This window comes from Oncorhynchus kisutch, linkage group LG20, assembly GCF_002021735.2.
Source record: "Oncorhynchus kisutch isolate 150728-3 linkage group LG20, Okis_V2, whole genome shotgun sequence".
NCBI classification, from domain to species: Eukaryota; Metazoa; Chordata; class Actinopteri; order Salmoniformes; family Salmonidae; genus Oncorhynchus; species Oncorhynchus kisutch.
In genome coordinates, this window is record NC_034193.2 from 29861491 (window position 1) to 29883178 (window position 21688).

The 21688-nt window shown below is 43.1% G+C and overlaps 1 protein-coding gene across 1 annotated transcript; it reads left to right on the plus strand.

The window, feature by feature from the left end:
* The first annotated feature begins 2294 nt into the window (after positions 1 to 2294).
* pkmyt1 (protein kinase, membrane associated tyrosine/threonine 1) lies at positions 2295 to 21407 on the plus strand. Its single transcript, XM_020454382.2, has 8 exons — positions 2295 to 2609; positions 2966 to 3448; positions 3592 to 3829; positions 4124 to 4415; positions 4562 to 4668; positions 5813 to 5985; positions 7866 to 8086; positions 20705 to 21407. The coding sequence occupies exons 2-8, from the start codon at positions 3077 to 3079 to the stop codon at positions 21123 to 21125; spliced, it is 1824 nt and encodes a 607-aa protein (XP_020309971.1). The 5' UTR covers positions 2295 to 2609; positions 2966 to 3076; the 3' UTR covers positions 21126 to 21407.
* Positions 21408 to 21688: the final 281 nt, after the last annotated feature.

Sequence of the window (21688 nt, forward strand, 5' to 3'; positions counted from 1 at the left end):
AAGAAGACAACTTCTCTCACAACAGCTTTCCGCGAAGCGCAAGCAGGATGAATGCCCTGACTTCTGCAGAGGCCGTATCACCGTAAATACTGCACGGCCAATTCAGACATCAGATTGACCATGCAATGCCTTTAACGCCATTCTGCACCTATACTCCGGTCGCCGATCCCGAGGGGTTTGTGCTGATTGTACGGAGATTAGGACAGCCGGTTAAATGGCGTCTCTTGAGAAAGCAAGAACAAGATGTATGTCAGGAGAAGTGCAGTATTATCATAAGGAGACATATACTGGAATACGGAGGAGGAATGGAGGGGGGAAAAAGGCTGAGGAGGTCTAAGAGAGAGAGGGAGGAAGACGGTGAGCTTGAGTAGGTTAATAATTGTGTAAAAAAGAGATGGTTTGTTAAAGAAGAATGGTAGAAAGTGTAAGCAGAGTGAGCTGGAGACAGGAGGAGAAATGGAAGTGAATGAGGTCAAAGTATTGGAGGTGGTAAGTGTGGTGAACTTCTCGGAGCCTAATGCTTGCACCGACGTTCAGGATAAAGATGAGTCTGTGACAGTAGGAGTGAAGTTTTTGGAGAAAGTGGACCCTTGCCTTTTGACTGATCCATTTGCAGTTTCAGGGTGGGTGAAAACAGAGTTGGGTACTGTGTAATCAGTGAGGGTAAGCAGAAGTGGTCTTGTGATAATTGTTTGTTTCTGCTGGTCAAAGGGAGAAGGCGTTCCACTTTAAACAAAATGGGGCAAGAAATGTTAATTGTTTTGCTCTCGAGAGCGCCATTGAAAGGAGTGATTACTGGGGTAGCAGTAAATGTAAAAGTTCACCAACTGAAGGTGAAGATTCCCAGTGTTTGTGATGCTCGTTGTGCGACGCATACAGGGTAGCATGAGTGGTGAAACAGAAGAGTCATTGTCTGTTCTTTTGAGTTTTGATGTTGAGTCTTTGCTCGACAAAGTGATGTTAGTGTAACAGTATAGTTTCCGTCCCTCTCCTCACCCCAACCTGGGCTTGAACCAGGGACCCTCTGCACACATCAACAACTGACACATCGTTACTCATCGCTCCACAAAAGCTGCGGCAAGGGGATCCACTACTTCAAGGTCTCAGAGCAAGTGACGTCACCGATTGAAACGCTATTAGCGCGCACCGCCAACAGCTAGCCATTTAATATCGGTTACACTCACCCCCCTTTAGACCTCCTCCTTTTCCACAGCAACCAGTGATCCGGGTCAACAGCATCAATGTAACAGTATAGCTTCCGTCCCTCTCCTCGCCCCAACCTGGGCTTGAACCAGGGACCCTCTGCACACATCAACAACTGACACCCACGAAGCATCGTTACCCATCACTCCACAAAAGCCGCGACTCTTGCAGAGCAAGGGGAACCACTACGTCAAGGTCTCAGAGCAAGTGATGTCACCGATTGAAACGCTATTAGCGCGCACCACCGCTAACTAGCTAGCCATTTCACATCGGTTACATTCGGATATATAAGTAATCCTCTACAAGCTTTTGTGCCGAACACATTACGTTTCTGGACATGTCGCAGCAGTCTGTAGGAGGGAGGTTCCTAGGTGTGAGAAGTGTGCAGAAGGGCATGAGACTAAGGAATGTGTAGCATTGGAAAAAGTAGGGGATTGTGTTAAATGTAGGGGTGCCCATGAGGCTGGGGGTCAGAAATGTCCCGTGCGAGAGATGCAGGTTGGGGTTTCCAAGGTTAGAGTAATGCAGAAGTTGTCATATGCTGAGGCAATGAAGAAAGTAGAGGAAGATGGGTCAAGGGGGAGGAATCCTGAGAGGGGTGTGAGTAGTAGATCTGTACCAGTACAGAGGGATAGGCCGGCAAGTGACATGTTTCAGTCAAATTTGATTTTTAGCATTTTATAGCAATGGTTGTCAACGTTACTGCAGGGATGGAATGTGAGTCGCAGAAAATTGAGGTTGTGGTGGCAGCTGCATATTCTACGGAGTATGGGTGCAGAATTGCTTTAAAGGCGTTGCATGGTCAATCTGATGTCTGAATTGGCCGTGCAGTATTTACAGTGCGAGAGTTGACATCAGAAGAGTTACAGGGTGTGTTACGTGACGGTGCCACATCCTTTCAAGTTGTTGGCATGAGGTAGGACTAAATAGTGGAGTAGGGTGTGTTTTTAATTTTAATTTCAATTTTTTAAAACGTGTGAGTGTAGTGTTCGATGGTAGGGTATATATATATATTTTTTTTTTCTTCATGCAAAGCATTAGGGAGCTGTACTCCAGTCTAGTAGGTGGCGATAAGGCAACATATATTGGATGCCAACCGCCGTTTAACCTCATCGAAGAAGAAAGTACTCCGGTCGCCATATTGGGCTGCAGCTAACCGTACTTGGTTGAGGCGGGGAAAGTCGTTCTCCTCTGGTTCAGAAACATCTATTTTCCATGAAATACAATGTGCTTGACTTGGATAGGAGCTAGCCAGCTCTATTTGCTAACTATCGAACGTTAACCAGTATATTTTAATCTAACGATGACTTTCGTGTTTCTCTGGTCATAAGAATGCTACTATTAGCTATGTTGATGACTGTCACTTGGAATTAAGCTGTTCATTTTGATTGAATTCGTCCAGTCTGGTAAGTAAACTCCTTTTGGAGAGCTGGCTAGCTATTGTTTACATTGAATAATGCAATTTCCATGTAATGTTAACGGTAAGATTACCCAAATAGATGGCAAGGCTACAGTTATTAGCTGACAACGTTAATTTATTTACCAGAAACAAAATCAATGACATTTGTGCCAGCTTAGATGGTCAATGGGTATTTGACTGACACGTCACCCATGTGGTTCAGGCTATAATTGTTAGCTACCTAAAGTGGCTTTGATTAGGTTGTCTTTTACAGATTTGTTATCTGTTTTGCACCCAATGTCAACATCACCTTGTCTTGACTATGTTGAAAGCACACTAATGTTGACCTTTCTATTTTCTCAGCTCTGAATCTCAGAACTTGTGCTCAGAAACTCAGGATCCTACGGTCACCATACCTTCCCTGTCACTTCCCAGGCCATTGCTCCTTTATTGATCCCTCAACTTCTCCAAGCCATGTCTGTGTTCTTGGAAACCAAAGTGGCCACCACACCTCTCCCCCTCCCCACCCACTTCTCCAAGGCTGAGCAGTCCTTCTCCCTTAAGAAACGCCGCCTCCCCTTCTCTTCATCCTCCACCTCATCTCTCTCGACTCCCGCCCATATCTCGCACTCACTACCTCCGCGCCCCCCGTCCAAGGGCTGCCCCCCTCTGAGCCGGGTCTTCCCCCAGCGCCCCCCGTCCCCCTGGTCTCCCCTCTCCCACTCCCTCATCAAATCTCCCCCTCCACTGTCGCTGTACGACCCCGGCAGACAGCAGTCCTACTTCAACCAGTGCTTCACCAACCTGGGCCTGCTGGGGAGAGGGTCCTTTGGTGAGGTGTACAAGGTGAGTGGGAACTGTCCAAAACGGATGCACAGGAAATTTAAGATATCATAGATAAAATGTATCATGTCAATCAACATCTTTAATGTGGAGAGCCTAAATAACACAAGAACAAGATCTCAGAGCTCCACTTGACCGCTTCCCAGGTGCTGAGCCTCCATGACGGGCACCACTACGCTGTCAAGCGTTCAGTCCAGCGCTTCAGGGGCAACAGTGAGCGCAACAGGAGCATGCGGGAGGCCCAGAACCACGAGCGCCTGTGCCCCCACCCACACATCCTGGGCTTTGTGGCAGCCTGGGAGGAGGGGTGCCGCTTGTACATCCAGATGGAGCTGTGCTGCACCAGCCTGCTGCTGCACGCTGAGGCCCAACCTTCCAGCCCAGGTCAGTCAGTAAAAATTGGAAAGGTGCACTGTGTGACACATCATATGTTGCATACTACTGTTCTATGGATGTGATTTGTGAATGGCAGTGAAATTAAATGTAGTTAATGTGAGTGTCTTTGTATTTGTTTATAGTTCTTGTCACCTATTTCTATGACATATTTGAGGTGTGATGATTTCTGTTGATACACTCTGTCTGACCGCCACTGATACACAATACGGCTGTGCTAACAATACCTGAGGAATGTAACCCTGTGTGTCCATAATGACAAATTTTTCTCCCATTACTCTACAGATGAGCCTGCAGCGTGGGCATACCTGTGCGACCTCCTCTCGGCGCTGCACCACCTTCACGCCCGTGGCTTCGCCCACCTGGACCTCAAGCCGGCCAACGTGTTCCTGACGCGCTCTGGCCGCCTCAAACTAGGAGACTTTGGGCTGGCACTGGAGCTCCGAGGGGAGGGAGTCGCCGCTGGCCTGCCGGAGGGGAAGGGGAGGGAGAAGGAGGATGTCCAGGAGGGTGATCCCCGATACATGGCCCCAGAGCTGCTGAGGGGCGAGTATGGCCCTGCTGCTGACGTTTTCAGGTGATGATGCCGGTGCTCCCTATACTCCTTAATAATGGAGGAAGTGATTACCCTTTATGATGTGAAGTGCTTTGAGCACCTGGTGGGGAAAAAACATGATTATATCTAATCAATTAGTAATAATGAGACTTTCCTGTTTCTCTCAGTCTTGGCGTGTCCATCTTGGAGCTGGCTTGCAATATGGAGGTGCCAAAAGGGGGAGAGGGATGGCAGCAGCTCAGACAAGGCCGTCTACCTGCAGAGTTTACCAATGGTAATGGCAGGTTGTTGTTTTTTTGTACAATATATTTATTGGCTTTTTTTTGTTTAGTTTTTTTCAATTTAACAATCTTCTAAATATGACACAGATAATGGGTAATGGCAGCTTTTACACATCTGGGACCGTATCCACAAAGCATCTCAGAGAAGGTACTTGGAATCCTGTTAACCTGTTTTTAAGACAGAAAAAATAAACTCTGAGTAGGTTTTAAGATGATGTTCAGACACTGCTCAAACTCTGAGCCAGGAGTAAAACTCCTCATAAAAGTTTCTCAGGTGCTAATCACAACAGTTTGAGGTACCGCAAAGGAAAGATGGTGATGACTCTCATTGATATTCTAACAAATGATGGGAAATACCCAATTGCGGTAAGGCATCGCCAGCTGTGAACACGTTTCAGACAACCACGTTGAATGTTACTGTACATCAAATGTTGCAATGATAAAACGCTTAATATAATTTTTGCCTGACACAAATGTTGCAATGGTAAAATGCTTCTATACTTCTAGTTTTTGCCTGACACCATCTCAATGCCTAGTGACATGGGCCTCGTGAAATCATTGTCAAAAGCCCAAGAGATGCATGTAGTTTTAGATTATTTATGGATTGATCATATCCTAGAAATATCCAATTCTTTCAACAAATCCAAAGCATTTGCATGTGACACAGGAACCACTGACTCACTGCCTATTTTTTTTATTTTCAAGACACCTGCTGGTAACTTAACTGGTTAGGACAGCTCATGCACAACTTCTTTTTTAAATTAATTATTTTTTTAAACCAAATAGGGTAGAGTAAAATGTCTCTTAGCACTTACAACCAATTTTCTACTCTGAAACGCTTTGTGGCTACGACCCCAGGTCTTAAGAAAATGTATATGATACGCATGTTGGATTGATTTTCAATGTTATACAAGATTTGCCCGTTTGATTTGTACTCCTTTTCAGCAGTGCAATGAACCTGCACACTATCATGTCCTTCCATGTGCTTGTCTAATATTGAAATGCAATCGGGAGCATCAGTGTAAGGGAATCATTTTGTTCATATGGTTTGCACCTGGCAAATTTATCTAGAGTCTAGACATTCACATTTTATGCCTATTAATTTTCTGTTTCCCGTTATTGTCTGTGTACTTCCAGGCCTGTCAGTGGAGCTGCAGACTGTGCTGCGGATGATGCTGGCCCCGGAGCTGTCTGTGAGGGCCACCGTGCCCGAGCTCCTCACTCTGCCAGTGGTCAGGAGACACAGGTGGAGGCGCCATGTCTCCCTCTTCCTCCGCGAAACCCTGCTCACACTAGTCACCTTCTGCCAGGTTGGTAAACCCAGCCGCCATAACTTTCCGCCTCCCTCTAAACTGCGATTTAACTATTTTAATAATACATTTTGTTCAAACTCAACTGCTAACCAGCATAAGAAAATCTATTCTAAAGTAGCTATGATACACATGTTGGATACAGGGATGCAAACTAGTCACCTTTCTGCAAAATTTGCAGTTTAATCCAAAATAGGTGACCTACATGATTCGTGTAGATCCATTGAGAAAATTTTGGGTGGGGGGTGGCTTTGGATCATTACTGGCTGTAAGCGAACGTGTGATGTGCTTTTGGAGCAATACTGGCTGTATCCAAGGCTCAGCTAATTGTTCACATAACAACATAATGCAGCACGTGACTGAAGAGAGAAGGGACAACCAATTTGCTAGTTACAGCATCAGCGTGCGCTCTGGAAAGACAGCAGAGAGTAGAAACGCAGTTTGCCGGTTACAGCAGCACGTTCCCTGAACGATAACGAAGAGGTAGGTGAGAAGCCTGACCACGAGAACAGGTGTGAGAAGAGGATGGAGTGTACTTGAAAAACAACTGGCATTTGGAAAGTTTGAGGTGAGGGAGAAAGTGTGGTGGAACAAGTATTGTTAGCATTGTTAAGTATCTTGCTAGCTGGATCGAATTCTCCGTTAGCTAGCCAGAGAAATGTTGAGCAACATTAGCCAACTTAACTGATCAAATAATTGAGTTTATGGTGTGAAAATTAGTTGGTTAATGAAGTCAGACAGCTAACGTTATCTAGCTAATGTTATAACATCAGATGAGCTAACGTTAGTAACCTAACCAATTCGCTATAGTATTAACTGGTATTTGACTCCTTTCCGTTCCTCAATTTATAACGCTTTAGTTGCTTACTAGGACCCTGGCAATCTGTGTGAAATTTTAACTAGCTAACTAACTACTATCTGTGAAATAATGTTTTCCGTCTACAGTATGTGGTTCATTTTCAGAATGAGAGAATTAGTTGAAAATGAGGCATTGCTTGTTAAACAAGTGGATTCAGGGATCAAGTGTAGCTGAAGCTGGGCCTGGCTTAAGCTGGATGCCACTATGGAGGTGAAAGGAACACCACACACTTTCCCGCTCTCACTTTTTCAATACAGTGCATTAAAAGGGGTATGCTAGGTGTACTCTCTGCCTGAAAGATATTAATTATGCCAACAAAGGGTATCATGCTCTGCTGGCACATTGTAGAACACATGTCCACAGGCAGAAAGTGTATAATGTAGTAATGTGCAGTGTAGTCCAAAAATATTGCTTTTGTTGTTGAACTTGACAGTATCACTTGTGTGTGAGTGAGGGGGATTGATATGTTTATTTTACTCAGTGAACATTATTTTTGCACATGTTGCCTTGTGCACTTGATCGATATCTTCTATAGTGTCCACTATAATAGAGCAAAAAGAGTGCCAGTTAGAATGAAACAATTTCTAATTTTAAGATGTTTTTCCCCATGTGCAATATTTTAGATGTGTGGTCAAACGTTCTATTATAAAGGCTGTCATGGCTAACTGCAATATTGGTATATTGTTTTTTTCTTCTCAAGGCTTCAGTGTTTGCTGTTAAGTCTAGGCAACAAATCGCATTGGATTGCTTTCTTAAATTTTTTTTTTTTAGATGAGTCACATTAACCCCTTTTTATTTTACACACAGACTGATCATGTAAATCATATTATTTGTTGTTTAATTAGTTAACCTGCATTTCACGCTAAGCATGGAATTACTTTTTTTACAAAATAAGTCTCCTTTTTGGGCCCTCACCAGTTTGCATCCCTGTGGATAGACTCTCAATGTTGTTCAAGATGAACCTGTTTGATTTGTACTTCTATTCAAATAAACTTGTGTATTTTTTACCTTTCTCTCTTAGTCTATTTTATACTCTGGTTGGGGGCTCTTCTCCTCTCTCAACCTCCCGTTCCTTCCACGCTGGGCGCCCCCTTCACCGTGCACCCCTCCAAAGGAGAGTTCGGAGCTGGAGTTCATGCTGCCCCCCAGTGCCATGATGCACACTGACTCAGGCAGCCTCGAGGACGTGGTGTTTCTGCCCAACGCCCTGGGCCCGGAGCACTCCCCCACCTTCTCTCACAGGTAAATGACAAACTCTGAACTGACACGAGACCAGATAACATCCAAATGAGTGAGCATTTGAGATATTGATTGGGAGGGAGTTCTCCATTTAATGCAACCTCATTGTCCATTTTTCTGCATATTCATATACACTGAGTGTACAAAACATTAGGACACCTGCTTTTTCCATGAGACTGACCAAGTGAAAGCTATGATCCCTTATTGTTAAATACTCTTCAATCGTTGGAGATGAAGGAGTTAAAGTATTTTTGAGACATTGATGTATGTTTGCCATTCAGAGTGTGAATGGGCAAGACAATTTTTTTTACTGTCTTTGAACGGGGTATGGTAGTAGATGCAATGCGCACCGGTTTGAGTCTGTCAACAACCGCAACACTGCTGGACCTTAGAGTTCCACTTCTTTCAGCAAAAAAACAAGAAACTGCGATGGGTGGGCTAAGGAATGAAAACAGTAGCCCCTGGAGAATTGGAAAAACATTGCCTGGTCGGAATCTGGGTTCCTGCTGATGGGTGGACTAGGGTATGGAGAAAAGCATTTACTCAAGTGGTTATCAACATTGCAGGCTGGTGACGTGGGATGTTTTCATGGCACACATTGGGCCCCTTGATGAAAGTGGAGCAATGTTTGAATGCCACAGGATATCTGAACATTTTTTATTTATTTTATTTTATTTGACCTTTATTTAACCAGGTAGGCAAGTTGAGAACAAGTTCTCATTTACAATTGCGACCTGGCCAAGATAAAGCAAAGCAGTTCGACAGATACAACGACACAGAGTTACACATGGAGTAAAACAGACATACAGTCAATAATACAGTATAAACAAGTCTATATACAATGTGAGCAAATGAGGTGGGAAGGGAGGTAAAGGCAAAAAGGCCATGGTGGCAAAGTAAATACAATATAACAAGTAAAACACTGGAATGGTAGTTTTGCAATGGAAGAATGTGCAAAATAAAAATAATGGGGTGCAAAGGAGCAAAATAAATAAATAAATAAAATTAAATACAGTTGGGAAAGAGGTAGTTGTTTGGGCTAAATTATAGGTGGGCTATGTACAGGTGCAGTAATCTGTGAGCTGCTCTGACAGTTGGTGCTTAAAGCTAGGGAGGGAGATAAGTGTTTCCAGTTTCAGAGATTTTTGTAGTTCGTTCCAGTCATTGGCAGCAGAGAACTGGAAGGAGAGGCGGCCAAAGAAAGAATTGGTTCTGGGGGTGACTAGAGAGATATACCTGCTGGAGCGTGTGCCACAGGTGGGAGATGCTATGGTGACCAGCGAGCTGAGATAAGGGGGGACTTTGCCTAGCAGGGTCTTGTAGATGACATGGAGCCAGTGGGTTTGGCGACGAGTATGAAGCGAGGGCCAGCCAACGAGAGCGTACAGGTCGCAATGGTGGGTAGTATATGGGGCTTTGGTGACAAAACGGATTGCACTGTGATAGACTGCATCCAATTTGTTGAGTAGGGTATTGGAGGCTATTTTGTAAATGACATCGCCAAAGTCGAGGATTGGTAGGATGGTCAGTTTTACAAGGGTATGTTTGGCAGCATGAGTGAAGGATGCTTTGTTGCGAAATAGGAAGCCAATTCTAGATTTAACTTTGGATTGGAGATGTTTGATATGGGTCTGGAAGGAGAGTTTACAGTCTAACCAGACACCTATGTATTTGTAGTTGTCCACGTATTCTAAGTCAGAGCCGTCCAGAGTAGTGATGTTGGGTAGGTGCAGGTAGCGATCGGTTGAAGAGCATGCATTTAGTTTTACTTGTATTTAAGAGCAATTGGAGGCCACGGAAGGAGAGTTGTATGGCATTGAAGCTTGCCTGGAGGGTTGTTAACACAGTGTCCAAAGAAGGGCCGGAAGTATACAGAATGGTGTCGTCTGCGTAGAGGTGGATCAGAGACTCACCAGCAGCAAGAGCGACCTCATTGATGTATACAGAGAAGAGAGTCGGTCCAAGAATTGAACCCTGTGGCACCCCCATAGAGACTGCCAGAGGTCCGGACAGCAGACCCTCCGATTTGACACACTGAACTCTATCAGAGAAGTAGTTGGTGAACCAGGCGAGGCAATCATTTGAGAAACCAAGGCTGTCGAGTCTGCCGATGAGGATGTGGTGATTGACAGAGTCGAAAGCCTTGGCCAGATCAATGAATACGGCTGCACAGTAATGTTTCTTATCGATGGCGGTTAAGATAGTTTAGGACCTTGAGCGTGGCTGAGGTGCACCCATGACCAGCTCTGAAACCAGATTGCATAGCAGAGAAGGTATGGTGAGATTTGAAATGGTCGGTAATCTGTTTGTTGACTTGGCTTTCGAAGACCTTAGAAAGGCACGGTAGGATAGATATAGGTCTGTAGCAGTTTGGGTCAAGAGTATCCCCCCCTTTGAAGAGGGGGATGACCGCAGCTGCTTTCCAATCTTTGGGAATCTCAGACGACACGAAAGAGAGGTTGAACAGGCTAGTAATAGGGGTGGCAACAATTTCTGCAGATAATTTTAGAAAGAAAGGGTCCAGATTGTCTAGCCCGGCTGATTTGTAGGGGTCCAGATTTTGCAGCTCTTTCAGAACATCAGCTGAATGGATTTGGGAGAAGGAGAAATGGGGAAGGCTTGGGCGAGTTGCTGTTGGGGGTGCAGTGCAGTTGTCCGGGGTAGGAGTAGCCAGGTGGAAAGCATGGCCAGCCGTAGAAAAATGCTTATTGAAATTCTCAATTATGGTGGATTTATCAGTGGTGACAGTGTTTCCTATCTTCAGTGCAGTGGGCAGCTGGGAGGAGGTGTTCTTATTCTCCATGGACTTTAGTGTCCCAGAACTTTTTTGAGTTAGTGTTGCAGGAAGCAAATTTCTGCTTGAAAAAGCTAGCCTTGGCTTTTCTAACTGCCTGTGTATAATGGTTTCTAGCTTCCCTGAACAGCTGCATATCACGGGGGCTGTTCGATGCTAATGCAGAACGCCATAGGATGTTTTTGTGTTGGTTAAGGGCAGTCAGGTCTGGGGAGAACCAAGGGCTATATCTGTTCCTGGTTCTAAATTTCTTGAATGGGGCATGTTAATTTAAGATGGTTAGGAAGGCATTTAAAAAAAATATCCAGGCATCCTCTACTGACGGGATGAGATCAATATCCTTCCAGGATACCCCGGCCAGGTCGATTAGAAAGGCCTGCTCGCAGAAGTGTTTCAGGGAGCGTTTTACAGTGATGGGTCAGCGGTCAAACGACCTCCACTCATTACGGATGCAGGCAATGAGGCAGTGATCGCTGAGATCTTGGTTGAAGACAGCAGAGGTGTATTTAGAGGGCAAGTTGGTTAGGATGATATCTATGAGGGTGCCCGTGTTTAAGGCTTTGGGGAGGTACCTGGTAGGTTCATTGATCATTTGTGTGAGATTGAGGGCATCAAGTTTAGATTTTAGGATGGCTGGGGTGTTAAGCATGTTCCAGTTTAGGTCGCCTAGCAGCACGAACTCTGAAGATAGATGGGGGACAATCAGTTCACATATGGTGTCCAGAGCACAGCTGGGGGCAGAGGGTGGTCTATAGCAGGCGGCAACGGTGAGAGACTTGTTTTTAGAGAGGTGGATTTTTAAAAGTAGAAGTTCAAATTGTTTGGGTACAGACCTGGATAGTAGGACAGAACTCTGCAGGCTATCTTTGCAGTAGATTGCAACACCGCCCCCTTTGGCAGTTCTATCTTGTCTGTAAATGTTGTAGTTTGGAATTAAAATTTCTGAATTTTTGGTGGTCTTCCTAAGCCAGGATTCAGACACAGCTAGAACATCCGGGTTGGCAGAGTGCGCTAAAGCAGTGAATAGAACAAACTTAGGGAGGAGGCTTCTAATGTTAACATGCATGAAACCAAGGCTATTACGGTTACAGAAGTCGTCAAAAGAGAGCGCCTGGGGAATAGGAGTGGAGCTAGGCACTGCAGGGCCTGGATTCACCTCTACATCGCCAGAGGAACATAGGAGGAGTAGAATAAGGGTACGGCTAAAAGCTATGAGAATTGGTCGTCTAGAACGTCTGGAACATAGAGTAAAAGGAGGTTTCTGGGGGCGATAAAATAGCATCAAGGTATAATGTACAGACAAAGGTATGGTAGGATGTGAATACAGTGGAGGTAAACCTAGGTATTGAGTGATGAAGAGAGAGATATTGTCTCTAGAAACATCATTGAAACCAGGAGATGTCATTGCATGTGTGGGTGGTGGAACTAATAGGTTGGATAAGGTATAGTGAGCAGGACTAGAGGCTCTACAGTGAAATAAGCCAATAAACACTAACCAGAACAGCAATGGACAAGACATATTGACATTAAGGAGAGGCATGCTTAGTCAAGTGATCAAAAGGGTCCAGTGAGTGGAGAGGTTGGTTGGGGATCACGGTGATTTAGACAGCTAGCCAGGCCATCGGTAGCAAGCTAGCATAGGATGGAGGTCTGTTGTTAGCCACCTCTTGCGTTCCGTCAGTAGATTAGTGTGGTTCCGTGTGGTAGAGGGGATTAATCCAAATCACACAACAACAACAAAAATAAAAACAATAGATATAGTTATAGAGGCCCAATAAGAAAACATAATAATAATAATAATAAAAATAAATAAATTGTCCGATTGTCTATTCAGATAGCAGCCGGTAAGACAGCTAACGGTTAGCAGGCCACAGATGGGCGTTCAGGTAACGTCGCGACGGAGGAGCCAGCCGGATAACTCCTTCGGGTAGATAACGTCGGCAGTCCAGTTGTGAAGGCCCGGTGGGGCTCCGCGTAGGCAGTAAAACGGGTCCGGATAGGTGACTGCAGCCCAGGAGTGATTGACGGAGCTGGCTAGCTCCGGAATAATTGATGTTTGCTCCGGAATCGACGAAGGCCGATAGTCACACGGATATAGCAGCTAGCTAGCTGTGAGATCCGGGTATGAATGTCCAGAGAGCAGTCGAAATCCAGGGACATGAGAGAAAAATTGGTCCGGTATGTTCCGTTCCGAGCCGCGCTGCGCCGTACAGAACTGGCGATAGATTTTCGAGCTAAAGGATAGCTGATGACCACAAACCGTGGTTTGACCACAAACCGTGGTTAGCTGAATACTAACGATTTGCCAGTAAAGAAGCTAACTAGCTTCTGATTAGCTTCTGGCTAGTTTCAGGCTAGCTTCTGGCTAGTTTCAGGCTAGCTTCTTGGAGTTTCTGGCTAGCTTCTGGCTAGTTTCAGGCTAGCTTCTGGCTAGCTTCTGGCTAGCTTCTTGGAGGATTACAGATTTGAGGTAAATAATACTTTTTTATAAATATAAATTGGTGAGGCGGGTTGCAGGAGAGTGTTTTGAAGATGAGTTGATGGAAAAAAAAAAAGAAAAAAAAAGTTGTAAATATATATATATATATACAGGACAAGACGAGGACAAAAGACGTCTGAACTGCTATGCCACCTTGGTGCAAGTTGAAGATACATCATTGCCAATCAGGTGCATCCCTTCATGGCGGTATTGTATCCATCTGCAACTCAGTTTTTTTCAGCAGGATTATGCCACATGGCTAGGATTGTCCAGGAATGGTTCCATGAACACGTCTGTGAATTCAGCTTACTGCAGTGGCCTGCCCAGTCACAAGATCTCAATCCAGTTGAGCATCTGTGGGATGAGATGGAACAAGCTATTTAGAGTAGAGATCCACTACCAGCCAACTTGACACAACTGTGGGATGCATTGCAGTCAACATTGGCTAGCATCCGTGGGGAACGCTTTCGACACCGTTTAGAATCCATGCCCAATGAAGTGAGGCTGTTCTGAGGCAAAAGTGGGTGCAAGTCAATATTAGGAAGGTGTTCCTAATGTTTTGTAGACTCAGACTACTTTAATGTCGCTGGATAATGTACAGTACCAGTCAAAAGTTTGGACACCTATTCATTCAATGGTTTTTCTTTTATTTTGATTATTTTCTATGTTGTAGAATAATAGTGAAAACCAAATAACACACATGGAATCATAGTGACCAAAAAAGTGTTAAACAAATCAACATTTATTTTATTTTTGAGATTATTCAAAGTAGCCACCCTTTGCCTTGACAGCTTTGCACACTTGGCTTGCTCTCAACCAGCTTTAAAAAAAAAAATATATATATATATATCTTATTAGGCAAGTTGGTTAACCTTTCTGGGATCTGTGGAACGGTAGCGTCCCACCTCACCAACAGCCAGTGAAATTGCAGGGCGCCAAATTCAAAACAACAGAAATCCCATAATTAAAATTCCTCAAACATACATGTATTCTACACAATTTTAAAGATACATTTCTTGTAAATCCAGCCACAGTGTCCAATTTCAAATAGGCTTTACGGCGAAAGCACAAAACGATTATGTTAGGTCAGCACCTAGCCACAGAAAAACATACAGCCATTTTCCAAAGAAGGAGAGGTGTCAGAAATGGCATTATAAATATTCACTTACCTTTGATCTTCATCAGAATGCACTCCCATGAATCCCAGTTCCACAATAAATGTTTGATAAAGTCCATAAGGCAGTTTACTCTGGGCACCTTATTATCCAAGCTACTCAATACTGCCCCCCCAGTCCCAAAACTTAGGAAAAAATTCTTATTTACAAGGACGGCCTACCAAAAGGGCTACGGGGGCTGAAAAAAAAATGTATACATCACGACAAGAGACAACACTACATAAAGAGAGACCTAAGACACAACAGCATGGCAGCAGCACAAAACATGGTACAAACATTATTGGGCACAGACAACAGCACAAAGGGCAAGACTGTAGACACAACAATACATCACGCGAAGCAGCCACAAATGTCAGTGTCCATGATTGAGTCTTTGAAGAGATTGAGATAAAACTGTCAATTTTGAGTGTTTATTGCAGCTCGTTCCAGTCGCTGGGATGTGTGCTTTGGGGACCTTTTAACAGAATGTGACTGGCAGAACGGGTGTTGTATGTGGAGGATGAGGACTGCAGTAGCTATCTCAAATAGGGGGGAGTGATGCATAAGACGGTTTTATAAATAAGCATCAACCAGTGGGTCTTGCAACGGGTATACAGAGATGACCAGTTTACAGAGGAGTATAGAGTGCAGTGATCTGTCCTGTAAGGAGCATTGGTGGCAAGTCTGATTGCCGAATGGTAAAGAACATCTAGCCGCTCGAGAGCACCCTTACCTGCCCATCTATACATTTTGTCTCTGTAGTCTAGCATGGGTAGGATGGTCATCTGAATCAGGGTTAGTTTGTCAGCTGGTGGAAGGGGCCAGAAGAGAGCTTAGGGCATTTAGAGTACAGGCCGGTGTTGATGGTGGCTGATAACACCCAGACACAGTCAACAAAGAGTTATTTGAACGTTTTTAATGTGTAAAACCAGCAAATCAAATTGTTTAGGGACAGACTTGGTGGAGACAACTGAGCACTGAAGGTGCGTTTCAATTAACAGGTGTGCCTTGAGTTAAAACCTCTTGTAACTACCCATCCCGGACCCGGGAGCGTTGTCATCAACTGACACTTATTGGCATAACGCAACGGACATAAATATTCATAAAATCACAAGTGAAATAATATCTTGAAACACAGCTTAGCCTTTTGTTAATCACCCTGTCATCTCAGATTTTGAAAATATGCTTTACAGCCAAAGCAAGACAAGCATTTGTGTAAGTTTATCGATAGCCTAGCATAGCATTATGCCTAGCTAGCAGCAGGCAACCTGGTCACGAAAATCAGAAAAGCAATCAAATTAAATAGTTTACCTTTTGAGCTTCGGATGTTTTCACTCACAAGACTCTCAGTTAGATAGCAAATGTTCCTTTTTTCCAAAAATATTATTTTTGTAGCCGAAATAACTCCGTTAGTTCTTCACGTTTGGCTGAGAATTTGACCGGAAATTGCGGTCACGACAACGCCGAAAAATATTCAAAATTAGCTCCATAATATCGACAGAAACATGGCAAACGTTGTTTATAATCAATCCTCAAGGTGTTTTTCAAATATCTATTCGATAATATATCAACCAGGACAGGTGGCTTCTTAGTAGGAAAGAGAAACAATGGCCGCCTTTGTCTATTACGCACAAATCACTCAGAGCCCTCAGCTGGCCACTTACGCAATGTTGTCCACGCTCATTTTTTCAAAATAAAAGCCTGAAACTATGTCTAGTGGCTGTAGAAACATTAGGGAAGCCATATCAACCAGATTCCTTTTTTCTATCCCTTTCAATGGGCAATAGGGATGCATAGGAACACAGGGGTTTCAAAATAAGAGTCACTTCCTGATTGGATTTCTCAGGCTTTCGCCTGCAATATCAGTTCTGTTATACTCACAGACAATATTTTTTACAGTTTTGGAAACTTTAGTGTTTTCTATCCTAAGCTGTCAATTATATGCATATTCTAGCATCTGGTCCTGAGAAATAGCCTGTTTACTTTGGGAACGTTATTTTTCCAAAAATGAAAATAGTGCCCCCTAGTTTCAAGAGGTTAAGAAAAGTGCAAGGGTGGCAATATATTTGTCCGCAACTGTACCTGTTAAGCTAAAAGAGTCAACAATAAAAATATATTGAAGGAAAAAGGAAACTGCACCCTGCTCTTGATAGTATCACTGATCTTTAATAAGCTTACGTATCGGCCACACGGCCTTCGTCAGAGCTTTTGGGATTTTTTTGAAAGTTGCACCATTATGTGGACCTGGCCCCACCCACATCCATTCTACACATCAAAAGGGGGTTGGAGGCAAAGGAAAAATAAATAAGTGCTACCAAATATAACAATATGCATTTCATAAATATTACAAAAGTGTATAAATAAGGCGTATTAAACACATCTGTAAAATCTCAATGAGGACATAGAAATGTTTCATTAGTCATAGGGTACATCATACGAAAAATGTCAGGATAATCTACAAGAGACACATATATTTCATGTTCAAATTCACAACATAACATACATAGGCATTTCATCATTAAGTCCTTTAGGAAATAATGTCTGGAGGGTGAAAATCCAAAAACATTCTCTTTTACTCAGAGTATTATTAATATCTCATCCCCTGTCTGATATCTTAACTTTCTCTATTCCGTAAAATCTAAAGGTGGAAATGTCATGCTCCAGGTAATTGAAATGTACAGCGACTGGATAATCCCTGTCATTTCTCCTGATTGAACTTGTATGTTCACTAATTCTCTGTTTGAGAGAGCGGGTGGTTTTACCGACATAACAGAGCCCACATGGACATTTAATAATGTAAATAACATGGGGTGGTGGAACACGTAATAATGTCATTTATTTGGAACCGTTTTCCTGTGTGTGGGTGGCAGAAATATTCACACTTTATCATGTTGTTGCACTGTGCGCATCCTCTGCATTTATAGCTACCATTTGGTAGAGGGTGTAAAAGAGCTTGGCTAATTTTATTTTGTGGTTGGCAGTTGGCATGAACCAATTTATCGCGTAAATTGCGACCTCTCCTATACACAATACGTGGTGGATATTTAAATTCAGCCGGCAAAGCTGGGTCCGATTATAAAATATTCCAGTGTTTCTTGACCACACCTCCCACTTTTCGCGAATTCAAAGTATATGTAGTTGTGAACATTAGTGTTCTTTGGCTTTAGTGGGTCTTTTTTGTAGCAGTTCATCTTGTGTTTTTTCAAATGCCAAATTATGAGCTTCATCCACACATTGTGAGAGAGAGCCTCTTCTTTGAACATCATGCGCATCTCCGCTGCTTTTTCTAGATAATCCTCTGTGGAGTGGCATATACGGCGCAGTCTAAAAAACGGGTTTCTTGGAAGTCCTCTTTTTAATGGCTCAGGGTGGAAGCTGTCACTCTGTAATAGAGTATTTCTTTCCGTTTCTTTTCCGTACAGAGGTTTAAATAGGGTTCCATTTGATTTCTCAATCCACATATTGAGATAATGTCACATTCAATAGTGAATTTGAGATTAGGGTCAGTGTCATTGATTAGTGCCATAAAATCTGACAATTCTTCTTCAGTTCCTTCCCATATACAAAAAATGTCGTCAATATATCGACACCACTTCAGGACTTTATTCAAAAATGGATTCTCGTTTAAATTATTAACAAAACGTTATTCAAATGTAGAGCCCATCAATGTAGTATTCATCATCAAACCTGAAATAGTTGTACGTCAAAACATATTCAGCCAATTCTAGAATGAAGTTTGTTGGTGGATATTCATTAGTATCTCTGTCTCCCAAATAGTGTGCTAGTGCTGCCAACCCCCCCACATGGGGAATGCTGGTATATAGACTCTCGACATCTAATGTGACCAAAATACAGTCTTCTTTTAAACCCGTTATTGGTGAGATCTTGTTTATAGAGTCTTTTACATATGATGGCAATGATTGCACATGAGATTTAATAAAAGCGTCTACAAAGTTCAACAAAGGCTCTAGCATTGAGCCTATTTCTGCAACCACTGGTCTACCTTGATAGTTGCCTTGTTGTATTTTAGGTTTGTGTAATTTCGGTAAAATATATATGCATGGACGTATGGCACATTTGCAGCAAAGATATTCATATTCAGGTTTTGAGATCAGGTTTTTTAATAGGGCTTGCTCCAGATTCGAGCATATATCTCTTTGGAACACCTGTGTGGGATCAACACTCAGTTTTCTATAGAAACGTTAATTGCTGAGTTGTCTCTGAATTTCTTTGATATTTTTCATAGTCTAAAACAACCACAGCACCGCCCTTGTCTGCAGGTTTTATAACCAAAGATGAATCTTTCATTAATTCGTTGAGTGCCAGTTCTTCTGTTCTAGTGAGATTCTTCTGAATATGGTTTGTTTGTCTCATATACTGACATGGCTTCTTGTTTGACTAACCTACAATGGGTATTAATCGAGGAGTTGTTAACCATGGGACAGAATTAGCTTTTCGGCTTAAAATGGGTACCAGTTCTTTGATCTGTTTCTAGGCCCGAATCAGTGTTTTGCGAAAACACATGATTAAATTTAATCTTGCGAATGAATTTAAACAGATCTACTTTCGTATCGAATGGTTTATCTGTACATGTAGGTACAAAAGAGAGAGACTTGAGCGTCAGTAACGTCTTTTTTGGAGAGATTAATTACTGTGTCCCACTGTAGTTCCATGTCCACGGTCTGTGTTCCTGGTCTCCTCTTCAACCGCTTGCCTCTCCTGCATCATTTATTTTCTTTCGTGGAGTCCTCTGTTGCTTCCGGGCTAAAAAACGGACTGTGTGCCATGGTAGCTGGAGTCACTGTCTGTAGGGAATTCGTTCTGTGGATGCCTCTGTGTCCAAGTGTCCATGTCCTCCCGCTGCTGCGTATCTGTGTCCCCCGATCAGCGGTGCGTCCCTCCGTCGGCCTCTCTGTGCTCCTGTTCTTGGGCCTTCCCATGCGTACACCCGGCTGAGTTGGTAGTCCTCTGTCTCGCTGGTATTTCTTGATCTTTGTTGCTTGTAGAGAGTCTCTGTATTTCCCAATGGACTGCTTGATCGTATCGTCTATGGCTGTAAAATTAAGGCCTAAAATCTCCTTCATTATAGCCTCATGTTCGCTAATCTTAACTTGAACTTCTTTCACTTCCTTCGACACATGTTCCACGATTAATAGCATTAAATCTAATGAGCATTTGTTGAGTATTTCACCCCATTGCACCCAAGTTGTATTGTTTTCCCTTATTGTAGGCTCCTTCTGTATTCTCAGTCCTCTTGAAATGTGCTTGTTGCGCCAATACTCGCTAAGAGTGGTGCCATGCAGGAACAAACGTGCTTCTTTCTCTCGGAGTCTCTGTAGTTGGATTTTGAGTTCGACAGTCGAGCGTGGAACTGGGTTGTCCATGTTGGAGGTAGGAAAAATGATCTTATTGGCATCTTCTTGTGTGAATGAAGGGGTACTCGCACAATGCGTGGTAAGTGAGTTGATCTCTCGTAGTGGATCCATTGTATACTTGGTACGTCTTTTACTTCTGTGTATACTTACAAGATTTCAGAGTGCAGAGTGAAAAATGGGTATACAAAATTCAAAAGGCACTCGCACATCTGAGGAATCTAATTTGCAGGTGCATGGCAACAATTGAACAAGATGAAGGAAAAAGGAAACTGCACACTGCTCTTGATAGTATCACTGATCTTTAATAAGCTTACGTATCGGCCACACGGCCTTCGTCAGAGCTTTTGGGATTTTTTTGAAAGTTGCACCATTATGTGGACCTGGCCCCACCCACATCCATTCTACACATCAAAAGGGGGTTGAGGCAAAGGAAAAATAAATAAGTGCTACCAAATATAACAATATGCATTTCATAAATATTACAAAAGTATATAAATAAGGCGTATTAAACACGTCTGTAAAATCTCAATGAGGACATAGCAAGTTTTCATTAGTCATATATGGGTACATCATACGAAAAACGTCAGAATAATCTACAAGAGACACATATATTTCATGTTCAAATTCACAACATAACATACATAGGCAAAATAAAAATATATTAAAATAAAATGCAATGTTAGCACTGCTGCTGAAAAAGTATAGTGAGATCAATCTTTTGTCCATCCTTTCAGCCACAGTTACTCAATAGAAAAAGGCTTAACTTATATTTCACTTATTATTGCCCTTTGACATTCACACAATTTTCTCATTCAACAGAATCAAATCCCGGCTATCCATGGGAAGCACCTCCACCCCTCTGCCGAACTCCCCTCCAGTATTCCATCAACTCAGTCCTGCCCACACCCCTATACACTCTATAAACTCTGGTCACATCCACACACCTTCACGTAGCCTCAACCTCGCACATACACCCTCCAGCATCCACTCAGACAGATCCCGCCACACAATGACAGCACTCACAGGGTCCCCCAAAGGCACAAGCTCTCACAGACTCAGCCAGATAGACCGGTCCATGGACACACACAATCAGCACAACACATCTACACACACTTCCCAATGGCCCGTCCGGAACTGGGTCCGCTCAGAGCCCCTCCCTCGACCCAGCTTTGAACCAAAGAACCTGCTCAGTCTGTTCGATGAGACGACTTCTACGTTGGAAGGACAACCACTGGACTGAATTGCCATGTGTATTATATAGTTCTCAGTTTCTGTTTTTAAAATGGCTGTTTCAAACAATTTTGTTCCCCTTTTATGAGTTAAAAAGTTCTTACTTCAATTTGTAATTGATTGCATTAAAAGAATGGGTCAAGTGATTATATACAGTATTCCGTTATGAACTTTTCATGTCTTTGTATATTCACAATCAACTATTTTGGTGATGGCAAGAAAATGTTTAATAGCTCATATTTACTGCTATAATCCATGACTCAAAGCCAATTAAAGAGATGTTGGAATCTTATCCTGTCTATTCATACTCAATTGATTACATGCGATCAATAGATGGGGGGGGTTTTATCATCCTAAAGATTGACTGAAAATAATATAATTGCAGTTCACACACGGCCATATCTCCATGTTACAGAACTTGTTTACGGAAGACAAAGGCGGCCACCTGTGCTAATTAGCATGCTCTGAACACCTGCGTGTAAGCTTAACCCTTGTGTGGTGTTCATGTTTTTGTTAGTCACCCAATGAACCCACGGCATTATTGGGTTTTTAAAACAGTACAGCCGTAACAAT

Excerpts from the sequence above, each read along its gene's own strand:
- pkmyt1 (XM_020454382.2), top strand. The coding sequence starts at position 3,077 with ATGTCTGTGTTCTTGGAAACCAAAGTGGCCACCACACCTCTCCCCCTC. Across the intron at positions 4,416-4,561 it reads CCTGCTGCTGACGTTTTCAG|TCTTGGCGTGTCCATCTTGG; the intron begins GTGATGATGCCG and ends TGTTTCTCTCAG. Across the intron at positions 4,669-5,812 it reads ACCTGCAGAGTTTACCAATG|GCCTGTCAGTGGAGCTGCAG; the intron begins GTAATGGCAGGT and ends GTGTACTTCCAG.